General features: G+C 40.5%; 1 protein-coding gene and 1 non-coding gene across 2 annotated transcripts; both read left to right on the top strand.

Moving 5' to 3' along the window:
• Positions 1-246: 246 nt before the first annotated feature.
• LOC147232384 (rhombotin-1-like) lies at positions 247-14,253 on the top strand. Its single transcript, XM_086149208.1, has 5 exons — positions 247-696; positions 1,594-1,807; positions 7,650-7,775; positions 8,194-8,302; positions 13,387-14,253. The coding sequence occupies exons 1-4, from the start codon at positions 675-677 to the stop codon at positions 8,297-8,299; spliced, it is 468 nt and encodes a 155-aa protein (XP_086005334.1). The 5' UTR covers positions 247-674; the 3' UTR covers positions 8,300-8,302; positions 13,387-14,253.
• trnai-aau (transfer RNA isoleucine (anticodon AAU)) lies at positions 9,119-9,192 on the top strand. Its single transcript has one exon. It is a non-coding gene; the product is annotated as a tRNA-Ile (tRNA).
• Positions 14,254-18,147: the final 3,894 nt, after the last annotated feature.

The following is an 18,147-nucleotide window of genomic DNA, read 5'->3' as shown; positions in this document are numbered from 1 at the left end:
TAAAACACCTCAGGCCCCGGCTGTCCTGGTGTGTGACTGTCTATTGAATAATTGATTCGGAGAGGGAGGAGGAGGAGAGGGAGGAGGAAGAGGAGGAGGAGGAGGAGGTGGCGGCGGCGGCGGTTACTATCAGATCCGAGCATAATGACTTTATATAATTAGCACGAGAGGGAGAGAGAGATAGATAGAGAGAGAGGGAGGGAGCAGAAGGGGGGAAGCAGTCATTGAGAGGACCAGCCTCCGCAGATACAGGAATGCTTCTGCTCTGACATCAGCCGAGATAAGAAGCTCCGGTTCCTCTCGTTTCAGGACATCATTATTCTCTCCTACCGGCAAGGTGGTACCGAATGCCGGGGACCCTCCCCTCCCCTCCTCCCTCTTTCCTCCCCCTCTCTCTCGCTTTCTTTCTCGTGCTTTTCTTCCGGGATCACGAGGAGCCGAGCTGAAGTTTGAGCGACTCCGTGTTGACGGTGTGATTTCGGTGACTCCGCTCCCTGTTTTTTTTCCGACCCTCCACCCTCTCCGCCCGCTCGATTGTTGCCGCCGAGCGTTTCCCCTCACGCAGGAGGAGAGGGAGCAGCGTTTTTTTTTTTTTTCTCTCTCTCTCTCTCTCTCTCTCTCTCCCTTCTTGTTTTCCCCCTTTCCCGTAGTTTGGATTGTCATTGGCGAGAAGGATGGTGCTGGACAAGGAGGAGAGTGAGTGCTGGATTCTTATGCTGGATTATTACCATTTTTTTTTTTTTTTTGTGCTGCTATGAACAGGAAATAAAGGCGGATCAGAGATTGTGCACTTGTGCTGAAGTGTTTCCCGGGCTTTTGCGGCAGAAACCTTGTGAATTAATCGCCCAAACTGCCTTCTTAGACGTTTGGCATTTCTTGCGAAAGCGCTTTTTTTTTTCACGTTGTTACCTACGCTAGCATATTCGTGTAGGAGCTGGACGAAACCGGGCGTGATTTTTATCAAAGTGTCGATGTGTTTAAGACCGGTTCCGGCTTATCGGACGATTGCTTTACGAAAACCTTGTGAATTAACTGCCCAAACTGCCTTCTTAGTCGTTTGGCATTTCTTGCAAAAGCATTTTTTTTCCACATTGTTACTTACGCTAGCATATTCGTGTCGTACCTGGACGAACCCGGCATGATTTTTATCTATTTACTCAACGTGTTGATGTGTTTAAGAGCAGTTCCGGTTTATCGGACGATTGCTTTACGAAAACCTTGTGAATTAACCGCCCAAACTGCCTTCTTAGTCGTTTGGCATTTCTTGCAAAAGCCTTTTTTTCACGTTGTTACTTACGCTAGCATATTCGTGTCGTACCTGGAAGAACCAGGTGTGATTTTTATCGATTTACTCAAAATGCCAATGTGTTTAAGAGCGGTTCCGGCTTATCGGACGATCGCTTTACGAAACGGGGGTTAAAAAGAAAAGTTGTTCTCGGGTAGCCGATCCTCACACCTGAACCATAAGAATAGTTTGGAATTCATTTCATCACTTTAACCTGGATGTCATGTGACCCCCCCCTCTCGGTCGCTATTGGTTCCCCGATGTTTGTAACGTGTTCTTTCCGTGTCCCGCGTCTACCTGCCTCCCAGGTGTGTCTCTCGTGTCCCTCCAATCCAGAGAGAAGCCACGGGGCTGCGCCGGCTGCAACGGGAAGATCCGCGATCGCTTCATGCTGCAGGCGCTGGACAGGTACTGGCACGAGGACTGTCTGAAGTGCGCCTGCTGCGATTGCCGCCTGGGCCGGCTCGGCTCCACCCTCTACACCCGGGCCAACCTCATCCTCTGCCGCAGGGACTACCTGAGGTACTGCCGAGCGCCGTCGCAGGTGGAAGCGCTGACGGATGAAAAGAGAAAATGTAAAAAAAAAAAAAAAAAACCCACGCGGCCGTAAGGGGTTCTCCTTATGGAGAGTCGGCGCGGATCAGAGAGCCGCAAATCAAAGCGCAAACTAGGTAAACTGGATCAAACGGGCTCCGAAAAAAATTATATAGATGATGATAACGACCGCGAAGGGAGCGGAGATTTACGTCCGCTGAAAATACCCGTCGTAGTAAATTACTACTTCAGCAGTAATCTTGCTTCGCTGTCAAGCCACTTGGTTTTACCTTAAAAGGCAGGAAGACATCATATCATAAATAAGGCATTAAGTCATTACACGTGTTATTACTTTGCATTTCTGCCGCTTGCATGCGTCTGCTCCCTAAAGAAGGATGACATGCTCTATGTAAATTCAAGGAAGCCTTTTTAGATTTCATTTTTCTTTTTCTTTTTTTTTTGCGTGAATGATTCGGGGATATTCTAGACCAGTGGTGGCCAATTATTTTGGCTGGCTGGCCACATTTCTTATTTAATTTTTATGCGAGGTGAACAAAATGAAAATTGCGTTTTAAATATTTCAATTTTTTGTCATTTTATTTCCATTTTAAAATCATTAATGATAATATAAATGTACAGACCGACATTTTTTTGGAAGAAAATTACAATGGAATAAGTTTCTAAATTCAATATTGATTGACAGTACTTGTTAAAATATTCAGAGAAAATAATTTAGCATGCCGGATAAAAAAAACAAAACGGGCCGTAAAACGCCCAGGTCTGTTCGAGACCAATGCCCCAGGTGGAAATGGGAAAACAGTTAGCCTAGCAACGCAAAGAATCCATTTTTAAAAATTCGCCACAGTGGTAAATATTTAATGGTGAAATGACAGGCGTTCTCAGGTACTCCTTTATAGGGATTGACATCGTTAGCAAAAAAAAAAAAACAAAAAAAAAACATTTCAGCAGCATAAAATCTACCTGGATCCATTAAAATGTCCATAATGTAGCCGCGCTAAGCTGCACGATTACAAATTTGAGCAGCGTTTGACCAAATGCAACCATTTTAAACCCAAATAAAGGATTTACTACTATATATATTCATAATATATTGTGATCCAGTTGTAGTAACACTATTTATGGCAATCCGTTTCATAATAAAAGGCACTCGCCAGCCCAGGGGGTGAAATACAGCCATTGTCCCCATACGAGGACAAATATTTGGTGAAATCTACTTCATGCTCAAAGGCGGTGATTAGTTTTTTTGGGGCTTATTTAGGTCCTACTTATCCTAATTAGCCGTGGGGAAATTTAAAGAGCACAACAAACGACTTGTCGCACATTGGGGGGGAGTTGGGGGAGTGAAGAATGTGACCGGAGGAAAAAAGAAAAGGAAAAAAAAAAAAAAAAAATCACGAAAGTTAATCTGTTTGTGGGACATGTCTGAAAACTGTCTTGTTTGTGTTCTTGCCCAGATACTGTTGGAAGATTAAATTCCAGTCCTTAGTCTACCGTCTAAACAGCCAACGGTTAGCTTAGCATGAGGTGCCAAAAGCCAGGGAATTCGCTGTGTTTTAAAGGCTACTTTAGGGTGAAGAGCGGAAGCAAGATGAAACTTGTAAACCTGCCGGTTTACAGAGTAAAAGTTGACGAGATGGGAGTTTGACTTCAGTTTCTTAAAACTCAAATGCACGAGCATCACAAATCAAATCCGATCATGAGCACTAAAATGACTGCAAGATAAAACAGCATAAAACAGGTAAAATCGAAAAAAATGAAATTTGTGACTGAACTTTAAGAAATGCACAAAAGGCTGAAGGTTATATACGGTGGAGTTTCCCAGTCTTTTTTTTTTTTTTTTTTTTTTTTTTTTCGAGTTTCAACCTTTTATGCCTCAGTGAAGAAGCCACAGTCCAATAAAACCTTTGAAGTTACTTTGTAAAATTACCAAGCTGCTTTCTTGGGGCAGAATTTCCAGATTTCCAGAAATTCACGCAAAATATGGTATTTGGTAGCCACGAGATGAATCGATTTGGTAAAAACGTTGTAACAACTTTGCCTAGCATGTTAGCCCAAAAGATGCTAACAACATTGAGCAGCTAAGGGGCCGGCCCTAGAAAGTGTCCCTCGCACAGCTTCGCATTTGGGTTCACTAGCCAAATGACTTGCCCAAACAAGTCCTTTGTAAGAGGACTAGTAACTTCCAGGCCGTGACAACCAGCCATGAAGTACTGTGGACCCTCGCAAAACAGATAATTGCCCGATTTAACACCTCGGCCGTAAAAAATGTTTATAATCGGAGAACTCTGGCGGAGGCAGACCGGTTTTAACTGGTTTTACCACGTGTCCATCGAGGCCTCAAGTCACATATGCTAAGCTAATTTGACCGCACGTCGCTCCACATATGCTAAGCTAATTGACAGCTGCGAGTCACTCCACGTCTTAAAACGTGACATCAAATGAAAATATACTTTTCAAACCGATGCGCTGGACAGTTAATTATACTCTTGGTTTCGGTTTCACTTTGAGTTTCGGTTATAGGTTCTTTATTTTGAATTTTCTTTGTCTAAGCCACAGTTTTCTCGCTTTTCGGAGGGAGGATTTATGGCACTTTATGGCATTTATATCCTGACGCGCTGCTTTCTGACGGCGAGCGTCTCCTGCTCCCTCGACACCTGGAACTTTTAACGTGCTTCCCCGCGAAACCTTTTTAGGTGAACTTTCAAATTAGTGGAAATCTCTTCGCTTTCAGCTGCATCCCATAAATGTCACTGTCAGCTCTCCATCGTGACAGATTTACTTTTGTCTTCCCACTGAGTCACACAATTCCCTACAAAGGACCTCGGCATTTTTTATCCTTTTTTTTTTTTTTTTTTCTGACAATCTGGTTTCCAAATTAGGCCACTTCTTTTTCTCTCAATGTTGCATGACTTGTCAGCTCGAGGGGAGGAGTAGATTCATGGTCAGGTTGAAAAAATAAGCAGAGATTACCGAAAATATTTCCAAGGTATTCACTGGAAATTAAGAAAAGAGAACGTGTAAACTTGAGCGGAGCGTTTCAAATCAATAAATTAAATGAAATAAATGAAAATAATTAAGTAGGTGAGCAATAAATCACCAAGAAATCACCGCGCAGTGATTGTGACTTGGGGTTATATTCAAAAGTAGCCACATTTTCACCTCCACGTTTACATTTATCTTTTTAAAAGTAGTATTTAACAGTAATCCGTTACGCTACACTTAAAGGATGAGTTTTATTTCCCGTCAGACTGCGATCAGCACGACGAACGTCCGCAGCTTCAGACCATCACCGCAACACAGAAACCCGTGACGGTAAACGCTGCTTGAAAAGGGTTTCATCTCTGAATTTCCAAAAGCCTCTCGTAGACGTTTCTGAAGGCCCGACATCGGCGTTGTTTTGTTTTCTCCTGCCAGAGGAAAGATGGTCTTTTTGTACCGTCTGCACACAAATCATACGTGACAACGTTGACCTTGGGCCTCCTTCCCCCCACTGACAAACTGGGAGTGATGGGACTTCAAATGTTTTCGTGCCATGTGTGATATCTCACATATAAACAGGGGTGCGGAACGTGACAAGTCAATGAATTGATTTATTTTTTTTAGATTTTGTCTAGTAAAACAAGAAGATGCTATATTTCTAGCTAATTACACCGTCAATGCGAAAAGTACCCTTTTTTTTTTAGTTTATCTGTAGCTATTTTAAATAAAAACACGGGTGCAAAAAATGACATGGCGAGTCAATGAATAGATTTTTTTTTAGATTTTCTCTATTAAAACATGACGATGCAACTCTTCTAGCTAATTCCACATCAATGCTTAAAATACCCTTTTATTTTTGGTTTTTCTGTTGCTATTTCAAATGATTTCAATGAATAGTTTTTTGAGATTTTCTCAATGAACTCGATTACATCTAATTGTACCACCGCTGCTAATAACGCATCTGTCGCTATTTTAAATGATTTATATCAGTACGTACGAAAGAGATAGAAAATACCAAAACAATGCAGTACATTTGTATTATTAAAGCAAATAAAGACATAATTTAATTTAGTGCGGCGTGATCCGTGTTAACTGGATGACACAACTGTAGTTAAGGATAAGAATAAGAATAACTTTATCTATCCCGAAGGAAATTGTTGTGCCAGAGTTTCAAGTAAAACATAACAATAATAAATAATAGTAGGAAATTGTTTGACAGTATAAAAAAGGGGGGAGAAGAAGAAATACAAATAAAACTATAAAGTGTCAAAGTAACAAGTCAAGGCTGTAAAGTGTTTTAAGGTCTTAAGTGCAAAGTTATATCTGACGAGTTCTTAGCTAGATTTGTAATTATGCCTCCAGTTGCTTCTACTGGTTGATACCAGAAAAGTTTAATATAGCTGTACTGCGTTATTACCCAGTATATAAAGAAACAGATAATAAAGTGTGATCCGGAATAGAGATAAATGTTTTCAGGTGGCTTGAACGTCTGCCGCCAGCGAGACAGGGAATATTTGAGCATCTGCGTCGTAAAAAAAAACCAAAAAACGTTTTTTAGACGGGGTTTGAAAGCAAACCTATGACTTGAGACGTAAAGTTGGCTCGGACAGGCCCTTCTGAGAGTCACATACCCCCGATTCTTTTGCCTGAACTAACGACGTCTGGTGTCGGGTCAGCCGGAGAACTCCTGATATCTCGGCCACATTGCTGAACTCATGTGTTAGTCTCATGTACAATCCAGCTGGATTTGGTTGGGGCTAAGTCTCTCATTAGCCGTGCTGCACTTAAGAGACCAAAACCCCTTTTGACAGTTAAATTGGCTAGATTGCCTCCTGTTTTCCTCATCATTGCGAGGGTGCAGACCAAAAGCCTTTGAAGAGCGGGATTAAAACCATGTGATTTCTTTTAATTGGACCATTAGTAGAGAATTAGCATTGAGCTTCGTACCCTCGTTAAGGGGGAAGGAAAAAAAAAAAAAAAAAAAAAAAAAAAAAACCCCACCAGGTGCCTGCTCAGGACTCGGGCTTGTTAGATCAGAACGTTCTGTTAATGAGGACTCGCTTTTGTTCCCATGTTGGTCACTCATTTGACGATGGGTCTTTTTTTTTTTCCACCCCCTTTTTTTTTTTTCATTTCTCGTCAGACCGGAGCTCTTGGAAACTCATGTGTGACGCTTTTCTCCGTCTCTCAGTGGATGTCATAATGGTTCCTCCCAAAACTCCTTTTTTTTTTTTTTTTTCTTCCCCTATCTGGCCTCTTAATAGGATATGGAAATCGGCAGCGGCCACTCATCTCGGGTGCGTGTCTGGCTCTTTGGGAAGCCTTTTAGTTCATTCTTTTCCGAGGTGAACGCGAGGTGAGGCGGGCCATCCGCAGCTGGTTTCGGCGCGGAGCCGCCACTTTTTTTAAAAAACAAAAAACAAGAAGCAAAAAAAAAAAAAAAAAAAAAAAAAAAGAAAAAAAGACGAGGGGTTTCGTTCGAGGACATAGTTCAAATGTCGTCGAATAAAACGGTCGCCGCAAAATGTAATTGGTTGACCTTCAAGCACTCGCTTGTAAAAAAAAAAAAAAAAAAAAAAAAAAAGAGTAACAAGAGCAGGACACACACACACACACACATCTGTTATTTCAAAGAAACATCCTCGATATAAACTGACATTTAGGTGACAGGTGATCTCTGTCTCCGCGACTGATGTGCTTCTGCACGGAAGCTCGAGGTATGAAGTAATTTCGAGAAAAATAAAAGAATAAAAGCCTTTTTTTTTTTTGTCTTTTTTTCGGAACGCGTCTGGTTGCGCCCGGGACTACAGGTCTGCCTTGTCTTCCGCAGGCTCTTCGGGGTGACGGGGAACTGTGCCGCCTGCAGTAAGCTGATCCCTGCCTTTGAGATGGTGATGAGAGCCAGAGACAACGTCTACCATTTAGACTGCTTCGCTTGTCAGCTCTGCCGCCAGAGGTAAGATTAGGGTGGGGGGGGGGCCGGGGTATTAGCCCGGGGTTGGGGGGTGCGCGGGGGAGGTGGGGATCAGCCTCGGTTGACTTATCCGTGAGGTGTACCGGCGAGTTCTGGAAGGTGAACTTACTTTTCATTATGTGCACATTATGCTGTGCGTTGTAATCAGAACGTGATGAAATTAAATTGGGGGGGATGGAGGGGGAGGGGGAGGGGGGGGGGCTGCGGGGTTAAAGACTTTTGTATATCGCTTGGATAGTTAATCAAGCGGCAATCATGCAAGATTAATTTTCTGATTACCATAGCGGTGGATGTGCGCCGAAAATACGCCTGCGAATGCTCCTCCGGGACTTTTTCACGATTCACTTCGGTTCACGCGAGAAACCGAGACCCAGTTCCATATTTTTATTTCTCGCTGCAGATTTTGCGTGGGAGACAGATTTTTCCTCAAGAACAACATGATCCTGTGCCAGCTGGACTATGAAGGAGCCCATCTTAATGGCAGCGCTGAGAGGCAGCCTCAGTAAGAGGTAATAGTCTGATGATGATGAATTATGGTGCGCGACCGCCGCCCTGACAGCCTGAATTAAACCCCCGTGCCGAGATATGTGGACGGTATAAAAGTGGATTGACAAGTTCATCCCAAATATGACCAAATGTCACGGGCGTGTTACTTTAAGCCGGCGGCTGCGGACATTAGCATCAGCCTTCACAACCCGAATCTGCCCGCCATAATCCTTGGCAAATTACACTTCCTGTAATATTTAGCTTGTAAATGAGGCCAATATCTTTGACTCCGATATCTTTGACTGGATTTTAAACTTAAAGAATAACGTACTGGCACATTTAGAAGGTCACCGAGCAGCGTTCCAACTCAATAAGCTAAATTAAGTTGCTTCAATTGCCAGGCAATCAACAATAATATATGCTCTTTATACCCATTTCCAGTCAAAACATAGCGCTGAGGAGGTACTTGTTGAGGGTCTTTGTTTATGTTCAAACATTCTCAACTGAAAACAGTCAGACAAAGATATTTTAGTCCTTTTCCAGTAAGAGAAAGACATGTTTTTAGAATGTTTTAAAAAAATTCTGAAAATGTATATATTTTTTAAACTAATTGAATCTGCATTGGGTTTCCTTTAAGGGGCTGGTGTTTCAGATCCAGTGACTTCTAGTGGTAGAATCTGACCACTGCAACCCGTAAGCTCGCGCCCCCCTGCCTCCCTTCTGAACGATCTGAGATAACCCATGGTGACCTGCAAGTTACTCTCTAACTAGATTTCTCTGTCAGACCTGCCAAACAACAAATCCAGTTCCGATCAGCTAAAGGGCGTGACGGTGGAACAGGCCGGTTAGCTCAGTTGGTTAGAGCGTGGTGCTAATAACGCCAAGGTCGCGGGTTCGATCCCCGTACGGGCCACTGTACTATTTTTCTTTTTCTGGAATGGGCGGTGTGGTCCAGGAAGTACAGCGATTGTCTTAGGAAAACAAAAATTTCCAGTTCTGTTCCCGGCTCGTCGCGCAAGACCCTGAACCCCTAACTGCAAGGGATTAATAAAGGATAAAATATTATTATTATTATTATTATAAATAACACTTTAAAATTGTGTAGGATTGTCTTAAGGCATCCGCTGCTAAAGTTATAAAAAAAATTAATTCAATAGTACGTGAAAATCTGTAAAGGCCAAAAAAACAAACACGGGACCTGAACGTGCACAGGAAGCGGAGCAATAATCCATCCCAAATTCAACAAATAAATCACTTTAAAATCCTCCATATAAACGTCTGCTAAGGACTGGGGGATCACGAAGTCCACGGGGCTTTTATTTTTTTATTTTTCTCCGCTTTCTCGACCGCCAACACGGAAAACCCGCGGCCTTGCTGCAGTCAAATACACAAAGACGGCGGCCGGACGAAGACTCGCCGTTCACCTGCAGCTCCCCCGCGCTGCACGCCAAAAACCCCCCTCAGCGAGATGAAAAACAGTCACCCGACACCGGGGACACGTTGAGGTCGCCCGCAGGTTAGAACCGGCCTGGAACCCCCCTGGGGGACGTGTGTGTTTCCTTCATGGAGCCTCTGGATGGGTGTGTGAGAGGCAGATGGTTGGTACTGGGGGGGGGGTTGAAAAGCAAGTGCACCGCACAATCCCAACAATCATGACAGCTTGAAGATCGGACCAAGTTCTGAGACGTTCGCCGCAGCCACCGGCCTGTCATTACCATACCGCCTGCACAAATGCACCTCAGAAAAACACAGACACATACACACACACACACACAACACTAGCTTGGAAGTTTACTTTGGCTTGCTTTTACATGGTTTTAAAATGTTCATGCTGAAACTTAAAAACAGATCGTCCCCCGCCCCCCCCCCCCCACACCGTTTCGCAATAACAAACAAATCTTTCTCGCAACAAAAAAAAAAAAAAAAAACGTAAAAATGTCTGATGTTTTATATGTTTAGTTTGGAGTGCGTTAAAACGGGAGGCTTCTGGAAAAAAAAAAAATGTGGCTTCGAATCTGTAATTTTGATAAAATGGCTGCAGAGAATGTTGATTGGCCACAAAAGAAAAAGCCCCGACTCTATTTATAACCGTTCTCCCGAGACCCAAACAACTGTGTTGATGTTGGATTCAGTTGCAGATTTGTTTCAAACTTTTGTCAAAGACTTTGATACAAATGCGACCACTAGACCATCACTTTTTATTAGAATGTTTTCCTTGGTTTTAGCCCATCGTGAAATATGCGCCTACACGTCTTTTAATATACCCGTTTCAATAATATTTTCGGTGATGTCTGAGAGACATACTTAGACGGGTGACGCTTTGCTTCCATGAAACCCAGCAGCGCATTTACTTCATGGATCCCTCACTCTTGACTCGAGACAACGGGTCAAAGCGCTATTTCGCGCAATAATGGAGTGCATTTGATTTAACCGACTCTGAAACCGGTTGAAATGAGGAGCGAAATGTTTTCCTTGTCTTATTCTTTTAATATATGAAAAGCATTAGGAATGATCTTGCGAACCGCGGCGGGCGGATTATTATTCCAGAATAAAAGATGTTATTGGAGGCGAACGGTCACATTTTTCGGAAAGCTTCTTGGAACACACTGGTTTGTGAATTGTGCTGCGCATTTGGACAAAGGGCGTCCAGCGTTTTTTTTTTTTTCTTTTTAAAAAGAAAACAAAAAACATCGTCTGTCTATAAATGCATCGCGACCTTCCTGGCGCGTCAGTGCCGCTTAGACCCGAATCATAAATCTGAACCAAAACTCAAAAGCGCAATCCTTAGCCAAGGCCGACGGAGAGAGATTTTTATTTTTTCCACAATGTCTAAAGGTCCCATAAAATGATAAATACATTTTCACTGATTCAATCTTGTTTCCCTGTGTTGAATGTTCATTCGTCTTGTGCCGTTTGTGAAATATCTACTTTTTCAAATCGGATTTTTCATCGTTTTTACGGCTAAACCTCGATCTTTTTTTTTTTTCCTGTAAAAAAAGCCGGGTGACTCATCCTCCACTCGGGGACATTTGCTAAAATAAATAGTTTTATCTGGATTTAATGTTCCTCCTCCGCGACTATAAATACTTTCAATTATCGGCAGTGCAAGACCGACAGTCTAGAGAGCAGATATGGGTCAACGCTGTCTGCTCTGTTGTGTAGTTTTCTCCCGTTTCCCACAAACCCAAATCTTTAGTAAAAAGGCTGGAGAGCAAACTCACATTTATTCAGAGTTTATTTGTCTAGAGACAAATATGTAGCATGAACTGATTCCACTGGTATTAATGCCTGACCCTCGGAGAGCCTTAGAAATATATAACATTAAGAACGCGGGAGTCAGACCTCGGCAAGGGAAAAAAAACGCCGACGCTCACGTCAAATCCCGTTTATATTTTTGGGATGTCTCAATGCGGACGCGGTGACGTTACTCAGCGTATCGGTATCACTACTTAATACCACTGGTTGAATAAACTGAGGGTTACATCGATCCCAGAATCCGAGAGATCCCGGAATTGAAGAGTTTAGAAACGCGACGCAGAGAAAATCCAGGGTTCGACCGCTGCTCCAGGTGCGAGCGTGATCTTAAATGTGGCTAAATAATTTGGCTATCAACTGTATTTATTAAGAACAGGAAGTATAAATCAACCTTAATTTAATTTTTTTTTATAGTAAAAAAAAAAAATGACAAAATGCGATTGCTAAATGTTCCAGGAAATATGACTATGGATTAAAGAAAACAAACAAAAAAAAAGAACACAAATATCAGAGAGTAAATTTATCCGGACTGCGGTCAAAACATAAATCGCTGCTGTTTTTAAGATATGCAGATTCACCCCTGCTCCACGACATGATGCTGCTCTCCTTTTTATTTTATTCAAACAGTTTATAAGTGGTTCTACTGACAGACAAATAAATGAGTCCCCGGTCACAGGTGAAGAATAACACAGCGGAGGTAACAAATCATGACTAGAAGGGCACTTGGAGAGAGCACAATCCCACAAAGGCCAAGATCCTGTTCCCCTATTCCTTTCTAATCTGCAACTGACACCATCATTTGTTACCTTCATGGCTTCCAACATCTGAAATTTTTCCAAATATGCACTTAAATATTGATTTCCGCGAATCCCTGAAGAATGGCTCTCCCCTCTGAGGAATCAATCAGCGGCAGACTCGCACTTTAAATGCCGCCTTTTCCATATTTTTTTTTTTTTTTTTACATGAACGTCCATGAGGTGGAAAATGTCAAAAACCCATGACTATTCAACATTATTAAAAAAAAAACTAACCCAAAAACTTAATTGGCAGTTTAAGTCTAATAGTGCCAGAAGACTGACAAAGAACCAACGGTATTAATTAGAAAAGTATTCACAGAAATGAATAGTAAATTTCAAAACTAACGCTGTTTACTCAAGCAGAGCGAAATACGGCACCTAATGGGGAATATTTTCAACGGGGATTAATTTGTGTATGAGTTTTAGCAAGAATTTCTGTGAATCAACATATCAATGACTTTTTAATATCAGACAAAACACCCGGTTATTAATCAGATCATACTTTAAATTTATGGGATTGCTTCCAGCCCTTCAGGGCACCCGATTTCCAGGATCAGGGGTAAAGACAACGAGTTAAAGAAGTAATAAAAAATAGAAATCTGAAAAAAAAAAAAAAAATCACTTTTCCTGAAATTCTTTTTTTACAATGTATAATTCAGCAGGGTTTTGATTGACAGCTCAAGGTTATTGATTTTTTCTAATGAAATTTAAATTTAATATAATTTCTGTTGTATTTCAAATAAAAACCTCTGACATATTAGTTGTTGTTTCATAACAATTTAAAATTGAGAAAAACACAAATTGCAAAAGGCAGTTAAAGCTATATTCTCTCAGCAATCTCAGCCAGTATTTATAAATTCAGGCTTTAAAAAAAACAATAAGAACAATATTTTTGTTGGATGTGTTTCTGTCAATGAGCATGTGAAATACATCATTACATTCAGATGACTTTTGTAAATTGAGTTACCTTGAATATACAGTAACAGTGTTGTTACAAAAACATATATATACGTTTATATGTGCCGATATTAACACCGTATATGTTCTCCCTGCAGATGAAGAACTGGACGAGGGTGAGACCACTGGACCGTGGTGAAAACATGGCCCGATCCCCGATTAAAGACTGAGTCCGGTGTGGAAAAACCACGGACGGGACACTTTTCCAGCAGCCTGAGTTTGAACTCTTATCGCAAGGAGCTGCGCGATCATTTATTGCGAAAAATGACATCTCAACAGACGCACGAGAGATGGAGCAGCGCGGACCGAAAACAAACAGCGGGAGATTACGGAGCGGTTGGAGAGCAAGGCAAATGGAACGAGGGTGGGAAAAAATAAAAAACTGCAGTTTTAGGGGTGGCCACTTGGCGCAGACACCAAATGTGAGCCAACCCCCCAATCAAGCCCCTGTCTTAAATTCCCTGAATTTACAGCAGAAATAAACAGTCTCAGCAAAACCGTCTTGGGTTTCTATGGATACTGCACTCTCTCATGACAGACAATTAAAAAACATAAAACTTCAAGTTATGTTGCATTCAATCTTTCCCTGACAATGTTTTATTGAAATATGTTGCCAGACGGTGGAAGTTTTTTCTGACAGGAACTACCCGGCCTTCAAGAACCAGAGAAAAACAGCTCTGCACCTCTATTATCAGGAAATATATCAACAGAAACAATAACCTTTTGACACAAAAGTCATTTGCTGTGGCTCAGTGTTGTTGTATAACCGTTTGTTTTTCTTACCAACACAACCCCAACCCTGACATTCATTCACCGTTTGTGAACAACTATTTCTATTATATATATATATATATATATATATATATACATACTTACACACACACACACACACACACAAATATATGTGTGAGTGTATATATATGTATATGTGTATATATATAAACAAATAAAGTATCAAAAACTCACCTGTGACTGCAATTCATTCTTCTAGCCTTATGACCTTTATTGAGCAAAATGAAGAAAAGCAAAGAAATTCTGAGTGTTGAAATATGAAAACTCAAGTAAATGAAAATACAGGATTTCAGCAATAAGCTTTACCTAAAATGTGTGAAGAAATAAAAAAAAAAAAAGGGCGGATGTTTTTAAGACTATAAAGTTTCCCTGAACCGGAACTGCATTAGCGCTGCTAGCTCGCATAGCTAACTTGACAGTAAATTAGCAAACAAGCTAACATCAGTACCGGTAATGCGCTTGGCTAGTTTGGCAATAAAATAGCAAAACAAGCTAGCAACGATGCTTGCTAACGCGCTTAGCTAGCACGACAGGCTATTTCCTGTTGTTCAGTTTCGTGTTTTGAGAAGCATGTCATCTAATACACAACGGAAAAAAATGTTATCGCAGGGAATTAATACCTTGCCTGGAATGTGGCGATTGCGACCGGGAAAGAAACATATTTTCTCACGTTAACCGTAAATGGACGAACGTAAATGAAGTGACGTTATTAGCCGGCGCCGCTAACTGTCTGCTAGGCAGCTTACAACCATTTGTTGAACGGCAGCTATGTATCGCTTATTATTAGAAACGGGTGAATAGAAAAGAAGCAACAAGAGCTGCATCATTATAAAGTCTCTTGAAACATCTGATAATAAAATAAAGAAATAAACACACTTTTTTGTGTTTAACACCAGAGTTTAACTCCACAAATATCAATGGCTAACACCTGGCAAGAATCACTAACTGGCAATTATCAAATATCATGCTATTTTCTGCCTTACATCCAGTAATAACGAGATTTACATCATATTCTGCATTGCCAGATGATGATATGTTCTCAAAGATAATTTTGGAGAAAATAGACGGATTGAGAGAGAAAGAGAGCATTAAAACAAATAGCGATTTCTGAGCTAGTTCAGCCAAGAAGCGAGGAATTAGCTAACAGACAATTTCCTCCATTTCAACTGCAAAGCAAAACAATATTATGTTATTAAACATGAATAGGTCTCCTGGACGGTTGCATTGGCCTCTGTCTCCAGCTGGTGTTTGTATCCTCTTGAAAAATAGTTTTCATTATGTTGAATCCCGCTGCGCGAGTTTACCGATGTCAACAAGTAGCACACGCTACCAATCATACATGCTTTTTTACATCCGTCAAAACACACAAGGAATTAATATTAACGGTGAAGCCTTTTCACCGTCTTCTCATCACCGATAAAAGAAATCCATCATGTATGAGAATACATGTGCAAATATTCTGGAAGACACCCAGCGGTCTACTGCGGTTAGCTCCGCTCGGGAAAACCCCGCAGCACTCGGCAAACACGATCTGCTTGCGGAGGATCAACTGTTCCTCGCCGTCTTTGTCTTGTCTTTGCCGTGACGACGGGACACGAGTGTGTTAGACTTGTGCTCGGCCTCCCGTGTCTTTTCACTCCCATCTCAAACACGAGTCGGCCTCCGTGTTCGGCGGCGGGGATCACGACCAGGACGGGGGGGGGATTAAATTATACGAGTATTTGCCTCATAAAAATTTAATGCTTTGTATAAACTGGGAAGAGATGATTCAGTTTCTTTGAAGCTACTGTACATGATCCTGCATATTTTACCGATTCAAGTATCAAATATTTTCAAGTAACCTCTATTTCTTCGTCTCCTGCAGGCAGGCTCAGTTTACATTGGCTCACTAGCGCTCCCAGTGGTCATTGCAAGTACTGCATCTTAACAAAATCAATAACTGAGAATTTAAAGATAGAAAAAGGATTTATTTTGCAGAAATTATTTTGAAATGACTATGAAATCGATGAAAAAAACAACAAACTCATGATGACTTTTTTCATTCTGCAGATCAGCAAAATGCTGGAAAGTGTCAAGGGGGAAAAAAGAAGCAAAAGAGATAAATCAAACTAAATGATTATTTTCTCTAATTTATCTAGCCGAAATAAATTACTCAAACATTTGAAAAATGCATTAAATTAGAAGAATAAAAATAGCTATGAGAAAGTGAGGAAAAACAGGAAAAAATAAGATATTGATATTTTGACCAAACTTTTCTCATTAATTGAAATACATTTTACACTTCTGCACATTCTCTGCTGACTTTTGCTAGCATTTTCCTTGATAAAAACATACAATGTTTACATTCCTATCTTTACCAAGATTTACCGTGACCAGGGAAGCAGTTGGATGCACTTCAGAAGGTGTGAGTAAGATTTAGTGAGAGCCAACTGTCAAGTTGCAGATTAAAAAAACACCCTAACCTTACTCCTCACCTGAGAATCTGTCAGGGTGAAGGAGAAAGCAAACATATTTATTTAAAAAAAAAAAAAAAAAAATCATACAGCGAGTGTTGGATCTCGAAACACGGATGATTAAGCCTATAACATGAACAACTCATTTATGATTGGAAAAAGGGTTGATTGTTGCAGCTATGGCGAAAAAAAGGGTTGATTCATTAGCATTACTAATTTTCTTTGGGTTTATTAAGTGAAACAAACAAAATAATTAATTTGAAGAGAAAATTCAAATGCCACAGGAGACATCTAAACAGCTTTTCAAAAGTGTCATATTATGATATTTTTAAGGAGTGAAAAAGACTTGTTATCCTTTTTAGATTTAAACATGGTCATTTTTGATTTAACAAACAAAAACACAGGATACACATGATAATTCAAGGATTATAAGGAAGTTGATTGTAACATTCACAGTAAGGAATTGTTTTTTAAGGCGGAAAGTTAAAGATGCAGGAGAAATGTTATACTACAAAACACACACACACACACACACACACACACACACACACACACACACACACTATTTTTCAACACAATTTTTCTGTTAGACAACAAGCAATAACACCATGTCATCTCATCTCATCTTGTTACCCATCTGGTTGAATTTTGCTCTTGTAACATATCATCTTAAACCTTGAGACTACTTATATTTTATTGTCTTTTTTATTTATTCTACAACTCTGAGCGGCCTGAGTGCACCTGTGCTGCTTCCACAATTCCACAATCTCACTCATTCACGTCATGTCCTAAAACTTTGCTATCCTTGTTTTTTCCCAGCCTGCACACATCCTGCCTATTTTTGTTCATTTATTTTATTCATTGCTATTTATCTTTGTCACTCCATTTGTATTGTTGTTTAGTTTGAGTTGTGTATTTTTCACCCTCACTGTTCCTTGATGTTGCCCATTGTCATCCCTGATGTGGTGTTGTCTGCTGTCCAATAAGTCCTATTTTTTTGGTCTTGCTACCTTCTGTCTTCTGCCTTTCTATTTATATTTACATTCACATTTATTTCTTTTTTTGACATTATCTTATCTTATCTTATCTTATCTTATCTTATCTTATCTTATCTTATCTTATCTTATCTGTTCGTCTCATCTAATTTTTATTTAATTTTATTTCTTTCATCTGGGGTTATCTGGGGAGTCTGATGGCATCTGACACTTATTTTTTTTTTCCTGCACCTTACATGCAGCACTGTACATGCAACTACTGCCATTTAGATAATAATAATAATAATAATAATAATAACAATAATAATAATAATAATAATAATAATAATAATAATAATAATAATAATAATAATAATAATAACAATACATAATATATCTTAATAATTTAAGGAGCCGGAATTGAATCAGGAATATTCGGTTGCACTTCCTTGCACCTTCACTTTCTGAGTTGCACACCAAGCTGTCCTTAATGTTTTAGTTGCACTGCCAACACTGTTCATATGCGACACCATACATCACCCTTCATGCCATGCATATAACTTCCCACTATGTAAACAACTTGTCTATTTTTTTTAATTTTTATCCTGTAGATCAGGGGCCTCAGACTTGCGGCCCGCGG

The sequence above is a fragment of the Fistularia commersonii genome, chromosome 7 (assembly GCF_037954325.1).
Source record: "Fistularia commersonii isolate RoL2024-O1a breed Wild chromosome 7, RoL_Fcom_v1.0, whole genome shotgun sequence".
NCBI lineage: Eukaryota > Metazoa > Chordata > Actinopteri > Syngnathiformes > Fistulariidae > Fistularia > Fistularia commersonii.
The sequence above is the reverse complement of the archived record's forward strand: the minus strand, read 5'-3'. Positions and strand labels throughout refer to the sequence as shown.

Excerpts from the sequence above, each read along its gene's own strand:
- LOC147232384 (XM_086149208.1), top strand. The coding sequence starts at position 675 with ATGGTGCTGGACAAGGAGGAGA. Across the intron at positions 697-1,593 it reads GGTGCTGGACAAGGAGGAGA|GTGTGTCTCTCGTGTCCCTC; the intron begins GTGAGTGCTGGA and ends CCTGCCTCCCAG. Across the intron at positions 1,808-7,649 it reads TGCCGCAGGGACTACCTGAG|GCTCTTCGGGGTGACGGGGA; the intron begins GTACTGCCGAGC and ends TGTCTTCCGCAG.